Consider the following 19,852-nt stretch of genomic DNA (forward strand, 5'->3'; position numbering starts at 1 on the left):
CCCCGAGCAGGGTGATGGGGGTCAACAACTGGACACGAACTGGTTCAGGCTCCGCACACATCCGAGGGACAGCGACCTTAGACCTCGGTCGGAGGAAGCTCTCCATCAAGCCCAGAACGCCCTACCGCCCTCCCGAGGCGTCGAGGCGTCGCTTGGTCCACCTCGGCTCCCGTAATTATTCCTCCCCTCCGCGCAGTTCTCGTCCGGGAAAGCGCGCGATACTTCCGAGTCCCCGCCCCTTCCCATCATCCCCGGGTGCCCCCAGCCTCTCGCTCTGCGTTTTAAGTTCCAGTTCAGGCTGCGGGGGAGTATTTTGTGGTTGGGGCCCCGTTTGGTCGGTGACGCAGGCGCAGCGCGAGTGGCGCGCGCCGACCGCCCATCCCCGGCTGTCCCACTTTCTCTTCGTCTCCTTGGCCCCCTCGCTGAGAGCCCCGCGTCTCCCTCTCATCGTCCGCGCCGTCCTCGTCGCGCGCGCGAAGCAAGAGGCGGGCCCAGGTCTCTCGGAAAACTAGCCCGCCGGAGCGCGAGGCTAACGGCCGCGACCGCTCCCAGGTGGGGGAGGGGCGGGGCCTGGAGAGCCGGGGCTGCGGCGGGCGGGAGCGGGTTCGGGCGGCCGACGGGCGTGGGCAGGGAGACCCCCGGGGGCCAGTAGAGTGTCGGAGCCGTCCACCTGCGAGGGGAGAGGGCTTAGGATGGCGGGGACAGCGGAAGGCTGGCCTTTGCGGAAGGAGGCGGGGGTGCTGCTTCGGAGCAGCTCTGGAGCCTTTCCTCTCTTCGTCATTGTTCTGCACTCTGACCACCCCTGTCCGGGTCCGGGCCCCCTCAGACCGCGCCATGGGTGACAGCGATGACGAGTATGACCGAAGGCGCAGGGACAAGTTCAGAAGGGAGCGCAGCGACTATGACCGTTCCCGGGAGAGGGATGAAAGACGTCGAGGGGACGATTGGAATGACCGGTAAGACTTACTTTCCTCAGTTTTGTCCCCCTGCCTCATTCTGTGGCACTCGGCCCTCGTTGCATTGCCTTTCTTAGTTTTATAGGGTGAACGACATGAAGGCGCTTGATATTTGACCGTTTCAAGTCGCTCAACGTATTCGCTTTTGGCCAGAGTTTTCTTTTTTCTTTCTTTTTTTTTTTTTTTTGCTAATGGCTCGATTTTTGAAATGTCCAAAAGGTCAAAGCAATAGACCTAAGACAGTTTGAGGAGGAAGAAGTAATATTTGTGCATGTACTTAAGATGCCTGCGTTTTGTTGTTTGTAAGTTACTCCTCAAAAAGGTTGATTCAAAGAAAGTAATGTTTCAGAATTGACTGGACTGGATAGCTTGTCATACCAGACTTGTTCCCTGGTAGAATATGGTTAAACTTCTTGTAGTTGTCTTCCCTGAAATCAGAAAGATTTTTTTGGACAATGAGGGTTAGGTTAACTGATTAGGTTTGACTCAGCTAGTCATTAGCCTTCTGGGATGTCTTTGAATTAAATACCATTAAGGTGTTCCCATTGAGAGACATCTGACATCGTTTCCTTCCAATAAACTAATCAAGAGAAACGATTTTTTTAATCTAAAAGACATCACAAAACATTACAGGGGGAAAAGTTTGAGGTGACTTACTGTAATATTTATTCATTCAGTGTTATTTTGAAAAATGTGTTTAGTAAAGCCTTTAGTCTGTAGTCAGTATATTTCTTCACTGGGGAGACCATCTGGTGCTTTTTTCCCCTAGTTTTTTTTTAAGAAAGAAAAAAATCACAAGTGTTCTGAATTCTGAAGATGGGTAAGAAGTAGTTACTGTGATTAAATAATTTATAGCCTGGGGCTTGGAGTGGAGGGCAAAATGGGTGTGTTGCAGTTGAGTATATATGGGAGATCATCATAAAGATGGTGAAGTGTTGAAGGAGCAGAGCTAAGGTAGGGGAGTAGTGGTGGAGGTGATAATGTTGGTGAGAGCGCAAGAGAGTGACACTTAGCGAGACTTGGAAAGATGAATGGGAATTCCCCAGGCACAGGTGGAGTCAACAGTTTGGACTTGGGAACATAAAATTGTGTGCAGAAAAGAGCCCATATTCTAGGTTTTTGGTTTTTTTTTTTTTTTTTTTTTTAAAGTAGTGGTTTTCAGGAGCTCCTGGGTGGCTCAGTCCATTAAGTGTCAGACTATTGATTTCAGCTCAGGTCATGATCTCACAGTGTCCGGTTTGGCCCCACACTGGGCTGCTTGCTGGGCATGGAGCTTGCTTAAGATTCTCTCCCTCTCCTGCTGCCCCTTCCCCCCCCCCCCGCAAAATGATAATAAAGTAGCGGTTCTCAAAATGTGGTCCACAGACCCTAGGGATCTGTGGTGTTAGAGCTATTTTTATAGCAACTTTAAGGTAGGATTGTCGTTTTCACTGTATTGATGTTTGCATTGTTGATGCCATAGCATTGGTGGAAAATTTGCTGGTGTCTTAGTGGAAATCAAGACAGTGGCACCAAGCAGTTAAAAAAAAAAAAAAGCCCGTTTCACTTAATGTCCTTAATGAAGCAGTAAAATTTTTAAATTTCATTAAGTTGGATTCTTGTCTGTACCTGTTTGCAATACACATGATGAGTGGGAAGTATGCATAAAGCACTTACGTTGTGTAAAGGAGGAGTACAGTGGTTATCTTAAAGAAGAGTGTGGGATTGAGTTTTGAGTTGAGCTAGCAGGTTTTTTGTTCTTTGTTTTTTGTTTTTTTTGGTGGGATGCCATTTGTACGAGAATGAAAGATTGTCAAACAGTAGTTAATCCTTCTGGGGTATTTTGATATATTCTTGAAAACAGACTAAGAATCTATTACTTCAAGTAAAATTGTTAGCTTTGTTGCTAGTGAGGAAGTGGAACTTCCAGTGAAAACTAAAATTTTGGAAAACTTGAGCTACTAGTGTGAGTTTGACAGTTTCCCATTACTTTAAGACTTCTCTGATATAGGTAGTGATGTTAATGAATATGATATTTTGATATCAGATAATGAGATATGTCAAGATCCACTCAAAGCAAGATAGAACAGTGGATTTAAATGTAGCAGAGAACAAAATGTTCATTCATATGGTTTCAGATTCAGTGCTGCAACTTGCCTTAAAGAAACTGTCGTCAAGTTTTGGGTAATCAAAGAATATCCCCGGTTACCTGAAAAGACTATTAAAGTATTTCTTTTTCCAACTATGTATCTGTGAGGCTAGATTTTCTTCATATTTTTCAACCAAATAATGTACTGCAACAGATTGCATGTAGAAGTAAATACGAGGGGGTGCCTGGATGGCTTAGTCAGTTAAGCGTCTGCCTTTAGTTCACGTCATGATCCTAGAGTGTTGGAATCCGGCCCTGGCTCTGCGTTGGGCTCCCTCCTCAGCTGGGATTTGGCTTCTCCTTCTCCCTCTGCCCCCCCCGCCCCCCACACTTCTGCATGAGTGTGCGCGCTCTCTCTCAAATGAATAAATCAAATTAAAAAAAAATAAATCTGAGGTGCGCCTGGGTGGCACAGTGGTTAAGTGTCTGCCTTCGGCTCAGGGCGTGATCCTGGTGTTATGGGATCGAGCCCCACATCAGGCTCCTCCGCTATGAGCCTGCTTCTTCCTCTCCCACTCCCCCTGCTTGTGTTCCCTCTCTCGCTGGCTGTCTCTCTCTCTGTTAAATAAGTAAATAAAATCTTAAAAAAACAAAAAAGTAAATATGAGAATCCAGCTGTCTGTATTAAACCAGGCCTTGAAAAGATTTGTTAACTGCAAAAACAATGGCACTGTTTGTTTTTTTTTTTTAAAGGTTTCATTTATTTATTTGAGAGAGAAAGCGAGAAGGAGCACAAGCAGGGGGAGTGGAGAGGGAGAAGCAGGCTCCCCGCTGAGCAGGGAACATGGGGCTGTATTCCAGCACCCTGAGATCATGACCCGAGCCCAAGGCAGATGTTTAACTGACTGAGCCACTCAGTGGCTCGTTAAAAAGTTTTTTTAGAAAATAGCTGTTTTTCATAAAAATGTAGTTTATGTTGACAATATAACTTCAAAATTAATAGACTTGTTTTAATTTGAGAACAGTAAATACTGATGTCATCCACATAAGCAAAAACTCTTTAAATCTGCTGTAATTTTATTTATTTTTAAAATTTATTTAAAAGATTTTATTAGTGTGTGTGCACGTGCTCGCTTGCACATGAGTGGGGCAGGGGTGGGGCGCAGAGGGAGAAGCAGACTCCCCACTGAGCAGGGAGCCCTGACTCAGGGCCAGAACCCAGCACCCTGGGATCATGACCTGAGCTGAAGACAGATGGTTAACCTACTGAGCCACCCAGCTGCCCCTGCAGTAATTTTAGAGTGAGGTGGGGGTGGCGGTCCTAAGACCAAAAGTTTGGAAACCACTCAGAGCAAAGGATGTTGTTATATAGTTAAGGTTGGGATGGAGGTGGCTGGTAACTGGTGGAGAATCTGGAATGACAGCAGGAACCAAGGTTTTGAACAGTGTTGTGAACTGGCATTTAGCAAGGAAGAGCTTGGCATGATTGCATTTGTATTTGAGAAAGATTGCTTTTTTTTTTTTTAGATTTTATTTATTTATTTGACAGCCAGCAAGAGAGGGAACACAAGTAGGGGGAGTGGGAGAGGAAGAAGCAGGCTCCCAGTGGAGGAGCCTCATGTGGGGCTCGATCCCAGGACTCCGGGACCACGTCCTGAGCCAAAGGCAGACGCTTAACAACTGAGCCACCCAGGCACCCCGAGAAAGATTGCTTTGATAGAGAAGTGGGAGGGACCAGATGCTGCAGTTACAGGGGAAATGACCATGGTCAGAGCGCACGGACGGGGCAGTTTGTGGATGGGGCAAGGACGAGGACAGCTTTGATAGGCTCCGAGGCAGAGGCTTAGCAAGTCAGTAGCTCCCGTGAGCCGTGAGGGTGAGACTTGGTAAGTTGGATACCTGGTGATGGTTGATATCCCCGCTCTGGGGGAAACAGGAGGTGGGAAGCAAGCTTGGGCCTGAAGTGGCAGAAATAACAGCTTGGTCCTGACACGTCCAATTTGAGGTGGCCGTGGCTGCCTAGTCGGGGGTTGTGAGTGCTGATCTGATCTGGAGGAGCAGTTGGAGAGCCATCGCTTGAGGGTAGTGGTTGAAGCGATGACAGTAGGCAAGAGTCTTTTTCTGTTCAGAGAATAATTTTGTAATCGTAGGCTTTTAGTCTGGTGTCTCGGAATAGGAAGGGGCTGCCCAGGAGCATGACTGGCTGTGTCCTATTACTGTTACTCATTCTTATCGCCAGAGAGTGGGACCGTGGCCGGGAGCGCCGCAGTCGAGGTGAATATCGGGACTATGACCGGAATCGGCGAGAGCGCTTCTCACCTCCCCGCCACGAGCTCAGCCCCCCACAGAAGCGCATGAGGCGAGACTGGTGAGGTGGCAACAGTTTCTCTGGCTTCTCTCCTTAGCCTCAATTCCACCTGGCCCCGGCTGTGTTCTTCACTTTCGCTGAGGACTTTGTCATTTCATTTTCTCAGACTTCTTATAAACCCATCTTTTTTTATCCCCTTAAACCTTTGGGTGAGAGACCACATTCCATATGCGCCTTATTCTGTCCCATCCTCCTTCGTGCTCTGGAGACATGATTCCCTTCTCTGTCTGACTTTTGTGTCCCCCACCCTCAGGGATGAGCACAGCTCTGACCCATACCACAGTGGCTATGAGATGCCCTATGCTGGGGGGGGTGGGGGCCCTACTTACGGCCCCCCTCAGCCCTGGGGCCACCCAGACGTCCACATCATGCAGCACCATGTTCTGCCTATCCAGGCCAGGTAAAGACCTGGGGTTCTGGGGTTCTTGGGAAAAGAGAGATGCTGGTTTGGGGGATGGATCGGGATTGCCAAAGACCGGCTGAGCCAGGAAGTGGGTTAGGTACAGAGAGGAGTGCCTGTGGGGTGGTAGCATTTGGTGCCTGGGGTGATGTCCATGGTGGGCAAAGGAAGGGGGCAGCTGGCTACCTTGGCTCCCCCATCCCCCCCACCCTCTTCCCCCACAACCAAGACTTCCTGACCGGGCCCCCCCCAGGCTGGGCAGCATCGCAGAGATTGACTTGGGCGTGCCGCCACCGGTGATGAAGACCTTCAAGGAGTTTCTCCTGTCATTGGATGACTCTGTGGATGAGACAGAGGCTGTAAAGCGCTATAATGACTATAAGCTGGATTTTCGAAGGCAGCAGATGCAAGATTTCTTTTTGGCTCATAAAGATGAGGAGTGGTGAGTGCCCCTGTTTTCCTGCTCTCTGTTCCCTAGCATGTTTCCCCTGGCCCCGCCAGTGGAGCCTGCAGCCCTGTCCTCTTCCCATTTTCCCCAATCCAGAAGTTCCTGGGGGTGGGGGATGGGAAGTACAACAGCATTGGCTGATGGGTTCTCCTCCTCACTTCAGTGTCTGCCACGGCCTCCCACCCCACCTCGCTTCCCCTCTGTCCTCAGTGAGTGGGACACCTCCAGGCAGCTGGCCAGAGCCACCTGTTCCCTTGGGGCAGCAGACAGACTGCTTCCCACTTGCTGGTATGGGGTCATTGTCATCCCTGATCGTCGGGACCCTGTGTGTGGCTGTGGTGTTCTCCCAAAAGCAACGAGTGAATCCAGACAAGAAAAAGCAAAGATCTCAGGGTCGTTTGACAGAAAAAGAATTTTAATTTTTTTCCTTTTGTGGATGTTTTAATTTTAATCAACCATCTTTTCCCCCCTTCCTGCTCCTCCTCCTCCTCATCCTCTTTCTGCTCCTCCTCCTTGAAAAGAGCCAGAACTGGGAACTACACCCGCTCATCGACGGAGCTCGGAGCAAACCCACCTCCACCCCCACCATACCCAGCCCATACATGAGCCCCCTGGGCTGAGCTGCGCTGCCCCGGCCAGGCAGACAGGCAGGGCACTGCTGTGCACAATGCAGCGGTTTAGCTGAATGTGAATGCTCAGGCAGCTAGTCAGTCAGGGCCCCCACCGCGGAGCCCCGCGGGGGTGGGGCATCTGGGCCGGGAAGCCCCAGCCAGGAGCCAGCCGGTGGCCCACCTGCCAGCATGGGCCCTGGGCGCGGCTAGTTAAATCTTGAGCTCTGTTTGACCAAGCGGCCAAGGTAAAGATCCTGGAGGTGATGCCTGCGGCTTTCCTTTCCTCTCACGCTCAACTTGTGGTTCTGTTCTGTTTTGTCTGTCACTGTCCCCTCTTTCTTCTTTCTCCATGTCTTGGTCTCATTCTCTCATGTACTTTTCATTCTTTCTCAGTCCCTGTCCTTGCTCCTTGCCTAACCACTTGTTTCCTCTGGTTTTTTCAGTTTCTCTGGCCTTTAGTTTTTCCCTTTGTTTTCGATTTCTGGGACTTTCTCACACTTTCCCATTCTGCTTTTTCTCATATTCCTCATTTCTTCTGTTTTTCCCTCCAAGGTCCTATTTTAAATGTTGCCTTTCCATGCTCCACCCTAATCCTCCACCCCTCTCCTCTCTCTCTCTCCCTGTGGGCAGTACCTGAGGTTATAAGGGCACTTCAGTTTCTCCCTTTGGTCTTTCCCTGTCCCTCCACCATCTGCTTTTCTTCCCAAGGGGGGAGAAAGCTTTTCTGCCTTTTTTGGCTTTTCCTATCTGGTGCATTTCAGGTTTCCCTCTGTCTTCCACCTAGGGATGGAGGGAGTTGGTGGGAGCAGCCCTTTTAATGACTCAAGTTTGGGGTTGGCAAGGAGAGGGAGGTTCTTTGGGGCCTACTATTTCCTTAGCCTTCCTCTTGGAAGCTTTGGGAAACTACACTTTTTTAAGTGAGTGTTTTCCAGAGACTCAGGGCAATCGTTCTGCCTCTCTAACTCTGGCCTCCCCCTATAGTCATTGCTTTTCCCAAATCCAGAGCTCTTAGTTCCTGGCTCTCCCCCAGATCTTCTCAGAGCATAACCTCTGGTTCGTTTTTGGGGGTATTGGGTGGTTCTAGTGCACCCCTCTCCCCAGTCTTTCTGCTTTCATGGTTTTTTTGTGGGTGTGAGAGGATGGGGGCTAAGCCCTGACTTGCCTGGGCCCCTCCCCATGTCCTGGCCCTGGCATCCAGTGACTATTTTGTCTCTTCCCTCCCCACTTCCTTCCCAGGTTTCGGTCTAAGTACCACCCAGATGAGGTGGGGAAGCGTCGGCAGGAGGCCCGGGGGGCCCTGCAAAACCGACTGAGGGTATTCCTGTCCCTCATGGAGAGTGGCTGGTTTGATAATCTTCTCCTGGACATAGACAAAGCTGATGCCATCGTCAAGATGCTGGATGCAGGTGTGTGGATCGGGAAGGGAAGAGGGTGTTTGGTGACCAAGATCTTGGTTGGGAAGTAAAAGTCAGCTGGTAAGCCAGAGGCTGTAGGCCAGGGCCATTGTGACCTCTGCTCCCTTTGTTGGTAGCTGTGATTAAGATGGAAGGAGGGACAGAGAATGATCTGCGCATCCTGGAGCAGGAGGAGGAGGAAGAGCAGGCAGGAAAGCCTGGAGAGCCCGGCAAGAAAGAGGAAGGCCGGGCTGGACCAGGCCTGGGGGATGGAGAGCGTAAGGCCAATGATAAGGATGACAAGAAAGAAGATGGCAAACAGGTCAGAGTGCTGGGCTTGCTTGGTGCTGCCTGTGAGCACCTGGGGAAGAGGACGGAGCAGCTTCAGTGGTTGGGGGGCCTGGAGGGTTGTGTGCTGGGTCCAGGAGCGTGGAGGGCTAGGGTGGGACTGGACCCTCTGAGAAAGGTTGAAGGGGAGATGGACATGCCCGGGATTGTCCGTACCTGCAGGCTGAAAACGACAGTTCTAGCGATGACAAAACTAAGAAATCTGAGGGTGATGGGGACAAGGAAGAGAAGAAAGACGACTCTGAGAAAGATGCCAAAAAGGTAGGGTATCTCTTGCCAGGGGATCAGTGTCAGGTGCAGGGGCCTCGTTATGTGACTCCCTTCCTATTGTGGCTCTCACAGAGCAGCAAGAAGCGGAATAGGAAGCACAGTGGGGACGACAGCTTTGACGAAGGCAGTGTGTCCGAGTCCGAGTCCGAGTCGGAGAGTGGCCAAGCTGAGGAAGAAAAGGAGGAGGCTGGTCGGTTTTATTTTCTGCTTCTAGTCCATTCTCTTCCTACTGAATAGGGGTAGGGGAAACGGGAGTGGGTAAAACTGGTAAGGGCGCGCCTTTGGGAGATGAGGGTGGGGAGGTAGGAGCGTGACTGCTTCTGTCTTCCCCTCCAAAATCAACAATAAAAAATCGCCAACTCCCACCACTTTCTGCATAGAAGAGGCACTCAAGGAAAAGGAGAAGCCCAAAGAAGAAGAAAGGGAGAAGCCAAAGGACACTCCGGGGTTGGAATGTAAACCTCGGCCCCTCCATAAGACTTGCTCCCTATTCATGCGCAACATCGCACCCAACATCTCTCGAGCGGAGATCATTTCTGTGAGTGGGGCAAAGCGGTATTGGGAATGGCACCCAGGCTCCATCTTTGGTGGCAGGGAGGGGGAGCTGGTGAGGCTGGGGAGAAGATAATGTGACTCTGTTTCTAGCATATACCCCTGTTTCTCTCACAGGCAAGCCCCTTCTCATGGGCCCATGTCTTTTGTGGGCTGGCCCTGACTGCTCTGTTTGCTTTTAAGTGCTCTTATTCTGAAGCCCTTTCGTGGTTTTTCCTTACTTGAGTAAAGATTCAAAGGCAGTTCCCAGGGTTCTAAGGACATGGGGATTGGAGGAAAAAGTGAAACGTTGAATTGCTCAATGGGGTTTCTGTTGCTCTGTTTTTCCAGCTTTGTAAAAGGTACCCAGGCTTCATGCGTGTAGCGCTGTCAGAGCCCCAGCCTGAGAGGAGGTGAGGAATGGAGCGAAGAGTGACCCTGGATACCCTGGAGATATGGTACAGGGGGAGGCTAATGGCCAGTATCCCTTCTACCCCAGGGTTATGCTGACCTTTCCTCCTGTAGGTTTTTCCGTCGTGGCTGGGTGACCTTTGACCGCAGCGTTAACATCAAAGAGATCTGTTGGAACCTGCAGAATATCCGAGTAAGTGCTGGGAGTGGGCGCTCTCTGCTGCACACCACCTTGGATTCCTTTATTCTTTGATTCATTCGTTCTACCCCCGTCCATCCATTCAGTCTGCTCACGTTAGGTATATACTGGTGTCTGTGAATAAGACCCTCCTGGTCCCTGTTCCTAACGGTCCAGTCGCTGGTGCTGTCAGTAGGGCCAGTCCCTGGAGCTGCTGCTGCTTGGGCAAGTGTTGGTGAGCTTTATGTTCGTTCCCTCTAGCTCCGGGAGTGTGAGCTGAGCCCTGGTGTGAACAGAGACCTGACCCGCCGAGTCCGCAACATCAATGGCATTACCCAGCACAAGCAGATAGTGCGCAATGACATCAAGCTGGCCGCCAAGCTGATCCATACGCTGGATGACAGGACCCAGCTCTGGGCCTCTGAGCCTGGGACGACACCTCTGCCAACAGTCAGTGACTCTCTGTGGAACTTTTCCAAAAGCAGCCGATACCATGTCGTCTGCTGTGGGCACCTCTGGTCTTGTCTGTAGCATTGACCCCTTGTTCTTATCCTATCTGGGCAGCACCTCCAGCTTCCAATAGAACAGACTGGCATTAGTGACGATGTATTGGCTAGCTTAGAATAAATAAAAAGCCAAATAATGAAGCAGTGGTAATGGGCCAAGTGAACTCTGGATTCTTTTCTGCTTTAGATGTGGAGCTTCTGAGATTTTTCTCTTGTCGTCTCACTTGCCCTTCTTCCTCCCTACCAGAGTCTGCCCTCCCAGAACCCAATCCTGAAGAATATCACTGACTATCTGATTGAGGAAGTGAGTGCGGAGGAGGAGGAGCTGCTGGGGAGCAGTGGGGGGGCTCCCCCCGAGGAGCCCCCTAAGGAAGGGAACCCAGCAGAGATCAACGTGGAGCGTGATGAAAAACTGATCAAGGTGCCAGCAAGAGCAGGCGGGCAAGGTCCTGGCATGGGGGGGCAGCAAAGGGGCAAGAAGAGTATGGTGACTCATGGATTTTCGTTTCCCTCAGGTTTTGGACAAACTCCTTCTCTATTTGCGTATTGTGCATTCCTTGGATTATTATAACACTTGCGAGTACCCCAATGAGGATGAAATGCCCAACCGCTGTGGCATCATCCATGTTCGGGGGCCCATGCCACCCAACCGCATCAGTCATGGAGAAGGTGGGCTCCCAGCTTCCCCATTCCTGATTCCCCTTTGGTTTCCCTTTCTCCTCAGCTGCCTCTGGTCTTAGATGGTTCTGGTAGCAGTGCCTTACCACCCTCTTCTCTTATCCTCTCCTTTTTTTTTTTTTCTTTAAAGATTTTATTTTTAAATGATCTTTATGCCCAACGTGGAGCTCAAACTCAGGACCCTGAGATCAAGAGTCACATGCTCTGACTGAGCCAACCAGGCGCCCCTTATCCCTTCCTTTTTATTCCTTGCTTCTGGCTTCCTTCTCCAGCCTGCTGTTGTCTCTGTTCCCATACCACAGTGCTAGAATGGCAGAAGACATTTGAGGAGAAGCTGACTCCACTGCTGAGTGTACGGGAATCTCTTTCCGAGGAGGAAGCTCAGAAGATGGGTCGCAAAGACCCTGAGCAGGAAGTGGAAAAGTTTGTCACCTCTAACACCCAGGAACTGGGCAAGGATAAGTGGCTATGCCCTCTCAGTGGCAAGAAATTCAAGGTCTGGGATGTTAGGGAGTTGTGTGTTAGAACTGTGGGCAGAGGGGGTTGAGCCAGGAAGCCTCCTCAGGCCTGGCTCTGGTATTGGTGGGCAGGGAGGTTGATTGTCCTTCCACATTGCTCTCTTCTGACTCTCTCTTTCTTTACCCAGGGCCCTGAGTTTGTACGCAAACATATCTTCAACAAGCATGCAGAGAAGATTGAGGAAGTGAAGAAGGAGGTGGCATTTTTTAACAACTTTCTCACTGATGCCAAGCGCCCGGCTCTGCCCGAGATCAAGCCAGCTCAGCCACCTGGCCCTGCCCAGAGTAAGATACGATCCATGAGGGTCTGCCACATTTCCTCTCCCTCGACTGACTATTCAAGGACTCCTAGTTCTCTTATCCTATGATCCTCTGAAAACTTTCTATCCTACTCTCAGGCAATATTTCTTAAAAGCCAGTTGTTGTTCCCCATTCTGTCCCCCCCAACCTTCCCCCCCCCCGCAGTAATTCATGTTCCTGTCCATGTTGTACTCCCCCCAGGCCTGACCCCGGGACTCCCCTACCCACACCAGACTCCCCAGGGCCTGATGCCCTATGGTCAGCCCCGGCCCCCCATCTTGGGCTATGGAGGTAAGTATAGGGGAAGACTGGGAAGGGCTTAATGGCTGTGAGGGGCTGGGGGAAAGGAAGCTTAACTAAGGTATAGTTGAGGTCATAGGTTTTCAGCTCAACACTGATCTCTTGCGTAGCTGGTGCTGTCCGCCCTGCAGTCCCCACGGGAGGGCCTCCATACCCTCATGCCCCCTATGGTGCTGGCCGAGGGAACTATGATGCCTTCCGAGGCCAAGGAGGTTATCCTGGGAAGCCTCGGAACAGGTGAGAATGAGCTAAGACGTCTAAGCTTTCTTGCCCTCTTCAAGTTCCCTTTCAGGGACCCTCAACTGTCCTTCCATCTTACCTCCTCCGTATCTCACAGGATGGTCCGAGGAGACCCACGGGCCATCGTGGAATACCGTGACCTGGATGCTCCCGATGATGTGGACTTCTTTTGAGCCATCTCCTCCTCACTCCTGGTATCGTCTATAATTGTGACTGCCTTGTCCCATCCATCTGAGAAGTTTTTTTTTTGTACGTTCAACCCTACTGCCAATAAAAGCACTTCCATAGTGATTATTTATTATGTACCTTCCCAGATTCTCCCAAAGATTGGCTGGGGCCATAATTAGCTGAGCCTCTCCACTTTATTGACGTCAAAGGCCCAGGCAGCTTTTGCCTTTGGAGTAGGGTTTAGGTGAATGGGTTTGGGGCCAGAGACAGTCTCCATTCTGGGACCTGAGCCTCAGTCCAGGGCGTACTGCTACTTCTGGGAGTTGCAGTTGGTCAAACACAGGTTGTAGAAGGAGTTGCAGTCAAAGGCTGTGCCTACCTCTCTCCATCCCACCCACCCAGCTGCCTGTAGTTCACTGGGATTTTTCGGAGCACCCCAGAAGTGAGGGTCCAATACCAGAACGTAGGCTTCCGTGCCTGGACACAGGCAGACTCCCAGCAAGGCCTTGGACTGGGCATCTGCGTCCCCGCCAACCATTACAGGCCCCCCGCCCCCTGCGAAGTGGGAGTAAAGCCTCTCCAGTTCCCCCTGAAGCCCTGCTCCACGGGGTACGTGACACAGCCGCCCCTGGGGCCCTCCGAAGTGGTCGAGGCAGAGGCTGGCTTCTACACAACCGATCCAGCTCTGGGAGCCCCGGAACCCGGGGGGCTTGTCACCCATGTCCTCCAGGGCCGCCTGCACGGCGGCCAGTCCGGGCACGCCCGCGGGCCGGCCCTCTGGCCACGAGCACAGCGTCTGCAGAGTGCGGTAGCCGCAGCCCCAGCCCCGGTCGTCCAGGCCGTCGCAGCCGTAGTGATAGTAAAGGTAGTGGCCCGAGAGGAGAGCCAGGCGAACGGGGCCGCGGCCGGGCGGGGCCAGGCCCAGGTGGACGTCCTTCAGCGGCTCCAGGGCGGGCGGCGGGGTCCGAGGCCGGGCAGACGCGTCCTGGCTGCGCGGACGGAACTCCGGTTGCACGGTTTCCTCTCGGCCCGGGGTCTTGAGCTAGGCGCAGGCAGAACCGGCGAGGGGACTCTGCGGACGTCCTCGCGGGTCTCCGGCGGCAGCAGCAGAAGTGCGAGCCCCAGCAGCGGGCAAGGCGCCACCCGCGAAGCTCCCACAATGCACCGCCGCGCTGCCGTCGCTACTGCGCGGGCGCGGGGCGGGCCGGCGGGGCGGGAGCGAACAGCCTCCGCCCGGCTACTGAGATCCGCAAGTTCGGATGGCTCTCGCACCCGCCCCTCTGTCTACTCTGCTCGGGTGTTTGAAGCCCGCTTCCCGCTCCCTAGTCGCGCACACTGCTGTGGCTGTAACAGTTTATTGGCAGCCCAGAGGGGCGAAGGCACCGCGGGGGAGGGTCTCGGCCCGAGACATGCAGAGGACGGGGAGCCTCCCGGGGTAGTCGGGGAGGTGGGTGGGCAGGGTCTAGGGCTCCTCGGTGTTATATCCCAGCCCTTAGATAAGTATATACAGCTAGGGGGCCGGGCGGGGCGAGCAGGGCGGGGAGACATGGGGGTCCCGTCTGGGTCACAGGTCTGAACAGCGATCCTGCTTGCTGTAATGGTCAAACTGGTTCTTCCAGTGCACCATGTAGGAGCTCCAGCGGTGGAACTCGGCCTTCCACTGGCGCTCCGCCTCGTCCAGCGTGTCTGCGGCCAGGGCGCCCGGCAAGTGGGTTGGAGGAGGACAAGGGGAAGGTCAGGGAACGTACATGGTGGGGGGCGTGAGTGCAGGAGTATACAAGGAGAATGCAGGAGAGCACGTAGGACGGTGGAAAGAGCATCAGGAAAATATGCGAAGAGACGGAAGACCAGAGGAAGGATGAGAGTGGAGGCGGGGCCAGAGAAGGATGGCGGGAAGGGAGGGGTGGGGGGAGGAGAAAATGACCGGAAGACAGGGGACAGAAAGGATCAGAAGAAGGAGGATCCGTGGGTTGGTGGGGAAAAGAGAAGACAGAAATGGTTGACTGTTATAGCCCCACTAGGGGGTGCTATCTAGCTCCCGGTCCTCCCTCTCCCCCCAACACCAGGCTCCGGCTCCAAATAATTTTATAAAAAAAGAAAATTGGCATTTTCATTTCCATTTAAACAACAAAGGCGTGTGGGTCCCTGAGACGGGTCATAGGTCACCACCCCCTCCCAGCCCGGGCCAGTTTGAGTCTCTCGGTTTGAGGAGGGAGGGTGCGCTGGGTCGGAGATCCCTGAGTGGGGCCCTTCCCCACTGTCCGACCACTCATTAGAGGAGGGGCCCCCTGAGGCCGGAGGGGTAAGTGGCCGTGGTCACAGCCGCAGGAGCCGGGAGAGGTGGAGGAAGAGGAGGAGAAGGAGGGGCAGGGGAAGGCCGGGCCTGGGCCTCGGGGCTGCCTCCCCGTGGGCGGGGCCTGAGCAGGTGCTGGGAGCCTTCGAGGCTGGCGGGGGGGGGGGGGGGGGGGGAGAAGAGAGGAGTTACGCCCGGCCGGCTCCCACTCCCCTCTCTCTCTTCGTGCCCCTTTTTTGCCCTCCTCCACCCAGCCCCTGCCCGCTGGCCCCTGCATACCGGTGGCGCTGAGCAATTTGGGTAGGAAGCGGTTCCAGAAGGCGCAGGCCTGGGCGCGCAGCCCCCGCCGCACCTCCAGCGGCCGAAGGTTCAGGCTCACATACTGCTGCGCTCCCGCTGTGTACGGTGGCCACTGCGGGACTTTGGGGTCCCGGGGGTCATTGGGGTCCCTTCGGAAGGAAAGGGAAGTCTCAGCCTCAGTCAAGCCGGCCCCGCCCGCCCTTGGAACTGGGGACTGGAGATGGAGAGCAGGAGGAGACAGGCTGCTTCCTGACCCGTGCCCACTTCGGGTCACTGGAGAACACATCCCCTCCTTCCCACCACCTCTTTAAACCCTCTTTCTGGTCTCCCGGATTCCCGTCACCTGGAGCCATCCCCTTCCTCCTGCCCTCCCTCTTTCTGCCTTTCCCTTGGCTTTACTTTGTCTTTGTTTCTCCCATTTAAAACATCGATTTATGAGTCCTTACTGTGAAAGCAGGCTCAGTCCTAGCTCTACAAACATCTTGTTTTTGCTTTTGACAATACCCATGAGATGTCGGATTTATGGTCCCCTTTTTCAGACTGGTAAACTGGTGTGTGAGTACCTATGCACGTGTGCATGTCACAGCTAATAAAATCACCACTGGCCCAGTTGAATCCAGCTCTCTACAGTTCAAGCTCCTAAGTACTATGGTAACTCCTTTTCTCCCCCGTCTCTCTTCTCTTCTCTTCTGCTTCCCTCCCCCTCTGTCCTTGCCTCTCCAGGACCTGCCATCCTGCTTTCCTCTCCAGTCTCCTTTATCATTCTGACTCACTCTGTCTCCTTTTGTGAACCTTTCCCTCCCTCTCCCGCCCTATCTGCCTGTCTTTGTTTGTCTTTCTCTCTCTCTGTGCCCTGCTCTTGCTTCTCTGGCTCCTGGAGGCCCTCCTCCCCTCAGTACTGCTGACCCTGTGCGGGCGAAGTTGGCCCAGTATCTCATCAGTCGCTGGGCAAAGGTTCTCTCCTCGGCGGTATAGTTTAGCGAGGGTTCCAGAGGGAGCCCAAAGATGAACTCGATCTCGTAGCCATGGGGCACCCCCATCCAGAGGGGCCAGGAGAGCGTAGACGCGCGGTGTTCAAAGATGTAAGCATAGACCCGAGCACCCTGGGCAGCCAGTCGCCCAGCCAGCTGGGCCACAGGGCACACGACGTTGTGGTCGCCCACGACATCACTCATGGCCTCTCTCAGGCGTGCCGGGTCCTCAGGGTGCAGCCAGTCTGTGTAATGCAGGACCACAGCCTCGGCAGCTAGGTCACTCGCCTGGGGGACCCCGACCCGCACCCCAGCCAGGAACTGGGCCCGGCTGATGAGAGATTCGTTGTCTTTGCTGAAGCCTGGGGCCCCGTAAACCAGAAAATAGGAGCCCTCATCCTTCACCACACCCACCAGCACCTGGGGGGACAGGATGGAGAGATAGGGGGGCACAGACAGACAGGAAGACAGAAACAGATGGACAAAGAGCCAGAGAGATCAATAGTTATAGACCCCAGAACCATGGAGGAAGAGAGTATGAGGTTGGGGGAGGGACTGGGAGAAAGTGAAAATATACCCATGTTTCCTTTTCTCTCTGCCCCACTGACCACCCTGGGATCTGAGCTCTCAGGGAGGAGGGGGCGGCCATGAGGCCAGAAGCCCAGGCCTTGGGGAGCTGGATCTTGAGAAGCCTTCATGCCTGGGTCCCGGGGCTGGGGGGTGGGGGTGGGGGAACAGGCCTTGAGGTACCAGCTCCACCCCTTCCAGCCACTAGTCACCTGCAGACCGTGGAAGTCTCCAGCATTGATGAGGGCCTCGGGTGTGTCACTGAGGAAGTCTCCATCCACCACAGGCACGAAAGAGAAGCGGAAGACACTCTCCTGAGGCAGCACGTGCCACTCGTGGTCCACCAGGTCCTGAGCTGGCCGTGTCCTCAGGCAGGCGACCAGCTCTGTGTCATTGCCACCAGCACCCCCCGGGGGACAGCCTACAAGGCGGGCCAGCAGTGTGGCCCTGCGGCGGGCCTCTCCCACACCCACTGTGGCCCAGGGGCCGTTGGGTGCACCGCTCTGCAGCACAGCCCGGTGGAACAGGGCCCGGCTGGGAGGGGACAGCAAGTGCATGCCCACTGAGGCAGCACCGGCACTTTCCCCAAACAGAGTCACTGACATGGGGTCGCCCCCAAAGGCTGCCACATTCTCCTGCACCCACTGTAGTGCCAGCCTCTGATCCAGTAGACCCACGTTGCCTGGGGCTTCCCGGCTTCCTGGCAGGGCCAAGAAGCCAAAGGCTCCCACCCGGTAGTTCATGGACACCAGCACAGTCCCCTCAGCCTGGGCCAGGAAGCGGCCATCATACACGTCCAGGGAGGAGGCCCCACTGTAGAAGCCACCCCCGTAGATCCAGACGAGGACAGGGGTGGGGGATGCAGGCCGGGGGTATGGTGTCCACACATTGAGGTAGAGGCAGTCCTCACTGAGCTCACGGTTTGGGTTCCACATCTCGGTGCCCTCAAAGCCGGGGTACAAGGTGTCCACATATTGGTAGCAGACACTTTGGAAGACTGTGGCGTCCAGCACCCCTGACCAGGGCCGCTTGGGCTCCGGCGGCAGAAAGCGACGGGGGCCCACAGGTGGCTCTGCGAAGGGGATGCCCAGAAAAGCAGAGACGGGGCCCCCAGGGGCCATTAGGCGGATGCCCCGCAGCCGGCCCCCACGCACCGTCACCAGCAGCTCCGGGTCCTCAGCCTCTGCCCCTCCTCCCAGAAAGAAGAGGAGGAGGAGAAGGATTGGGGAAGTCAGGGAGGGCGTGTGCAGGGGACACCAGGGGGGCCTCATGGCTGCCAGGGCAGGCAGGCGTCTGCTGGGAGAAAGAAAGGCAGAGGGTGAAGGCCTGAGGCTGCCAGGAGGGAGGAGATTAGGTAACACTCTTGCCCAGGGGTTATCACGGAGCTGCAGAAGAGGTGGGGCAGGTTGGTAGAGAGGAGAGAAACAGAGGGAGGGAGACAAGCAGAGACAAGGACACAGGCAGACAAGGAGAAGCAAGAGGGGACAGAGATCAGGCACACACTCAACACCCAGACAGACTGACGGAGGGAACAGAGATGAGGCCTGCCAGGCAATCCCTTCCCCTGCCCCACAGAGGGCCCACCACCCTCACCTCCTTCCCCCAGCCGGGTGGACCGGGTTGGGCCCAGCCGGAGCCCAGCGGGCACCTGCACCAGAGGCCGCAAGCAATTCACACACAGGCCACCCGACAGGGGCGGGGCCCTCACTGACGGGAGGCGCCGATGGGGAAGCTTGCGATGGCGTGAAGGCGCAGCCTCTCTTGAGTTGGCCAGAGTCGGGGTCCCTGGGGGGTGGGTTGGGCATTCAAGGGTGTGGGAGCTACAGGTCCCGGGGTACCCCAAATCCTGCTTGCTCCACACCCTGCCCCACCCTGCCCCTCCTCATCCACTGTCTGGCACGGGGCGCTGGTACCCGTGGGTGCCGGTCAGCTGCGCACTCGCCTCGCCTAGCCTCAGAGATCAGGCTCGCCAGCCCGGGTCCCCCAGGACTCGAGTCCCCCATCCATCCGACCCTGAGAGGCACGCTGCCGCCAGTGGGGGGCAGTAGAGACCAAGAAAAGGACGGAGCTCCCCGCCCCGAGTCCGGGAGCCGGGAACTTGGGGCGGGGGTCTGGAGGTTCGCGGGCGTTGCGGAAGGGTCTGAAGGGCGAACCGGGACGCCTGTGTTCTCGGAGCTCCGGAGATCCCCGGCTGCAGGGGCGAGGGCGCTATTTTGGGGCAGCAGCTGCTGTGGTTCCGGCATCTCCAGCCAAGGGATCAAAATTCCCCGGGTCGGAACTCCCCCCTCTCGCGGCGGTCACCTTTCACCCAGCCAACCCCCGCCGCTCTGAGGCTGGGGTGGTGGTGGTGGTGCTGGGGATTAACTAGGAAACCGGAGTGGGGCTAATTATAACTCGGGGCTTCCGCTGAGCCTCCCCTTTCCCCAAAATAGAGACGGAGTCCCCGTGGGAGGGGGACGCCTGGGCCTCGGAGGGGGCTTCGGCTGGGCGCTGCGCAGGGGCGCTGGGGTTGCGGGATCTGGGGGGAGAGTCAACCCGGTGCCAGCAACCTGCGCAGCTCGGGTTCCGCCCCAAGCAGGGGGCGTCTTCCAGTGGCCCCACACTTGGGGGCGGGCGGGGGAAGGGGCGCTCGGGGGTCCCCACAGGAATTCGAGAGCAGAGGCGGCGGCCGGCCCTGCAGGGTGCCGGCTCCCGCGCGGGCGACAGTAAGTATGCGGCGGCGAGGGAAGAGTTAAGGATGAGTGTGGGGCGGCGGGGGGCGTCGCTGGGCAGGCCCGGGGGCGCGGTGGGCGTCCCCTTTGGGGGCCCGGATCCCTCCGGGAGCGCACATTTTCCCGGACGCGGAATGGGCCGCGGGCCAGGGGAGGGTCCCGGCCGGGGCGGGAGACTCACCTGAGGCGGCCGAGCCGGGCCGGGCCGCGCCGGGAGCTGGAGGCGGCCGATGTTTCCCGGCGCAGGCTGAGCCGACTCTGACAGCCGCCGCCTCCGGCCCCCCGCACACACCCCCTCCGGGCCGCACGGCGCCCCC

General features: G+C 55.4%; 3 protein-coding genes across 16 annotated transcripts; 1 reads left to right on the plus strand and 2 right to left on the minus strand.

The window, feature by feature from the left end:
* Positions 1-236: 236 nt before the first annotated feature.
* SRRT (serrate, RNA effector molecule) lies at positions 237-12,816 on the plus strand. Of its 6 annotated transcripts, none has more exons than XM_034669923.1 (20): positions 238-552; positions 827-956; positions 5,264-5,392; positions 5,646-5,792; positions 6,022-6,234; positions 8,088-8,257; positions 8,383-8,567; positions 8,756-8,854; positions 8,936-9,053; positions 9,244-9,401; positions 9,746-9,807; positions 9,920-9,998; positions 10,245-10,433; positions 10,737-10,910; positions 11,005-11,158; positions 11,470-11,663; positions 11,814-11,970; positions 12,175-12,276; positions 12,396-12,522; positions 12,623-12,816. In XM_034669923.1, exons 2-20 carry the CDS (start codon positions 835-837, stop codon positions 12,696-12,698), a joined length of 2,655 nt encoding a protein of 884 aa, XP_034525814.1. In that variant the 5' UTR covers positions 238-552; positions 827-834; the 3' UTR covers positions 12,699-12,816. The 6 variants fall into 6 exon arrangements, with proteins under 6 accessions (XP_034525819.1, XP_034525814.1, XP_034525815.1 ...); XM_034669924.1 differs by having other exon boundaries at positions 12,187-12,276; XM_034669925.1 differs by having other exon boundaries at positions 239-552; positions 6,046-6,234.
* A 52-nt stretch (positions 12,817-12,868) lies between these two features.
* UFSP1 (UFM1 specific peptidase 1 (inactive)) lies at positions 12,869-13,446 on the minus strand. Its single transcript, XM_011234831.3, has one exon. It carries the CDS (start codon positions 13,412-13,414, stop codon positions 13,004-13,006), a length of 411 nt encoding a protein of 136 aa, XP_011233133.1. The 5' UTR covers positions 13,415-13,446; the 3' UTR covers positions 12,869-13,003.
* A 776-nt stretch (positions 13,447-14,222) lies between these two features.
* Positions 14,223-19,835, minus strand: ACHE (acetylcholinesterase (Cartwright blood group)). 9 transcript variants are annotated; one of them, XM_034669930.1, is made up of 7 exons: positions 19,717-19,791; positions 18,738-19,188; positions 18,418-18,609; positions 17,037-18,117; positions 16,193-16,677; positions 15,266-15,435; positions 14,395-15,137 (listed from the first exon to the last, which is right to left on the minus strand). In XM_034669930.1, the coding sequence occupies exons 4-7, from the start codon at positions 18,093-18,095 to the stop codon at positions 15,010-15,012; spliced, it is 1,842 nt and encodes a 613-aa protein (XP_034525821.1). In that variant the 5' UTR covers positions 18,096-18,117; positions 18,418-18,609; positions 18,738-19,188; positions 19,717-19,791; the 3' UTR covers positions 14,395-15,009. The 9 variants fall into 9 exon arrangements, with proteins under 9 accessions (XP_034525827.1, XP_034525828.1, XP_034525821.1 ...); XM_034669936.1 differs by lacking the exons at positions 14,395-15,137; positions 18,738-19,188 and adding an exon at positions 14,223-14,379 and having other exon boundaries at positions 19,717-19,829; XM_034669937.1 differs by lacking the exons at positions 14,395-15,137; positions 18,738-19,188 and adding an exon at positions 14,223-14,379 and having other exon boundaries at positions 17,037-18,120; positions 19,717-19,829.
* Between the last annotated feature and the right edge of the window lie 17 nt (positions 19,836-19,852).

The sequence above is a fragment of the Ailuropoda melanoleuca genome, chromosome 10 (assembly GCF_002007445.2).
Source record: "Ailuropoda melanoleuca isolate Jingjing chromosome 10, ASM200744v2, whole genome shotgun sequence".
NCBI classification, from domain to species: domain Eukaryota; kingdom Metazoa; phylum Chordata; class Mammalia; order Carnivora; family Ursidae; genus Ailuropoda; species Ailuropoda melanoleuca.

Bases quoted from the DNA above. Each gene is read 5' to 3' on its own strand.
- SRRT (XM_034669923.1), top strand. From the start codon at position 835: ATGGGTGACAGCGATGACGAGTATGACCGAAGGCGCAGGGACAAGTTC. The intron at 9,054-9,243 runs GTCGGTTTTATT...CTTTCTGCATAG, and splicing joins GGAAGAAAAGGAGGAGGCTG to AAGAGGCACTCAAGGAAAAG. The intron at 9,808-9,919 runs GTGAGGAATGGA...TTCCTCCTGTAG, and splicing joins GAGCCCCAGCCTGAGAGGAG to GTTTTTCCGTCGTGGCTGGG.
- UFSP1 (XM_011234831.3), bottom strand. From the start codon at position 13,414: ATGGGTGACAAGCCCCCCGGGTTCCGGGGCTCCCAGAGCTGGATCGGT.
- ACHE (XM_034669932.1), bottom strand. From the start codon at position 18,095: ATGAGGCCCCCCTGGTGTCCCCTGCACACGCCCTCCCTGACTTCCCCA. The intron at 15,436-16,192 runs GTCAGCAGTACT...TTCCTTCCGAAG, and splicing joins GCCAACTTCGCCCGCACAGG to GGACCCCAATGACCCCCGGG. The intron at 15,138-15,265 runs GTATGCAGGGGC...CCCCCCCGCCAG, and splicing joins CAAATTGCTCAGCGCCACCG to CCTCGAAGGCTCCCAGCACC.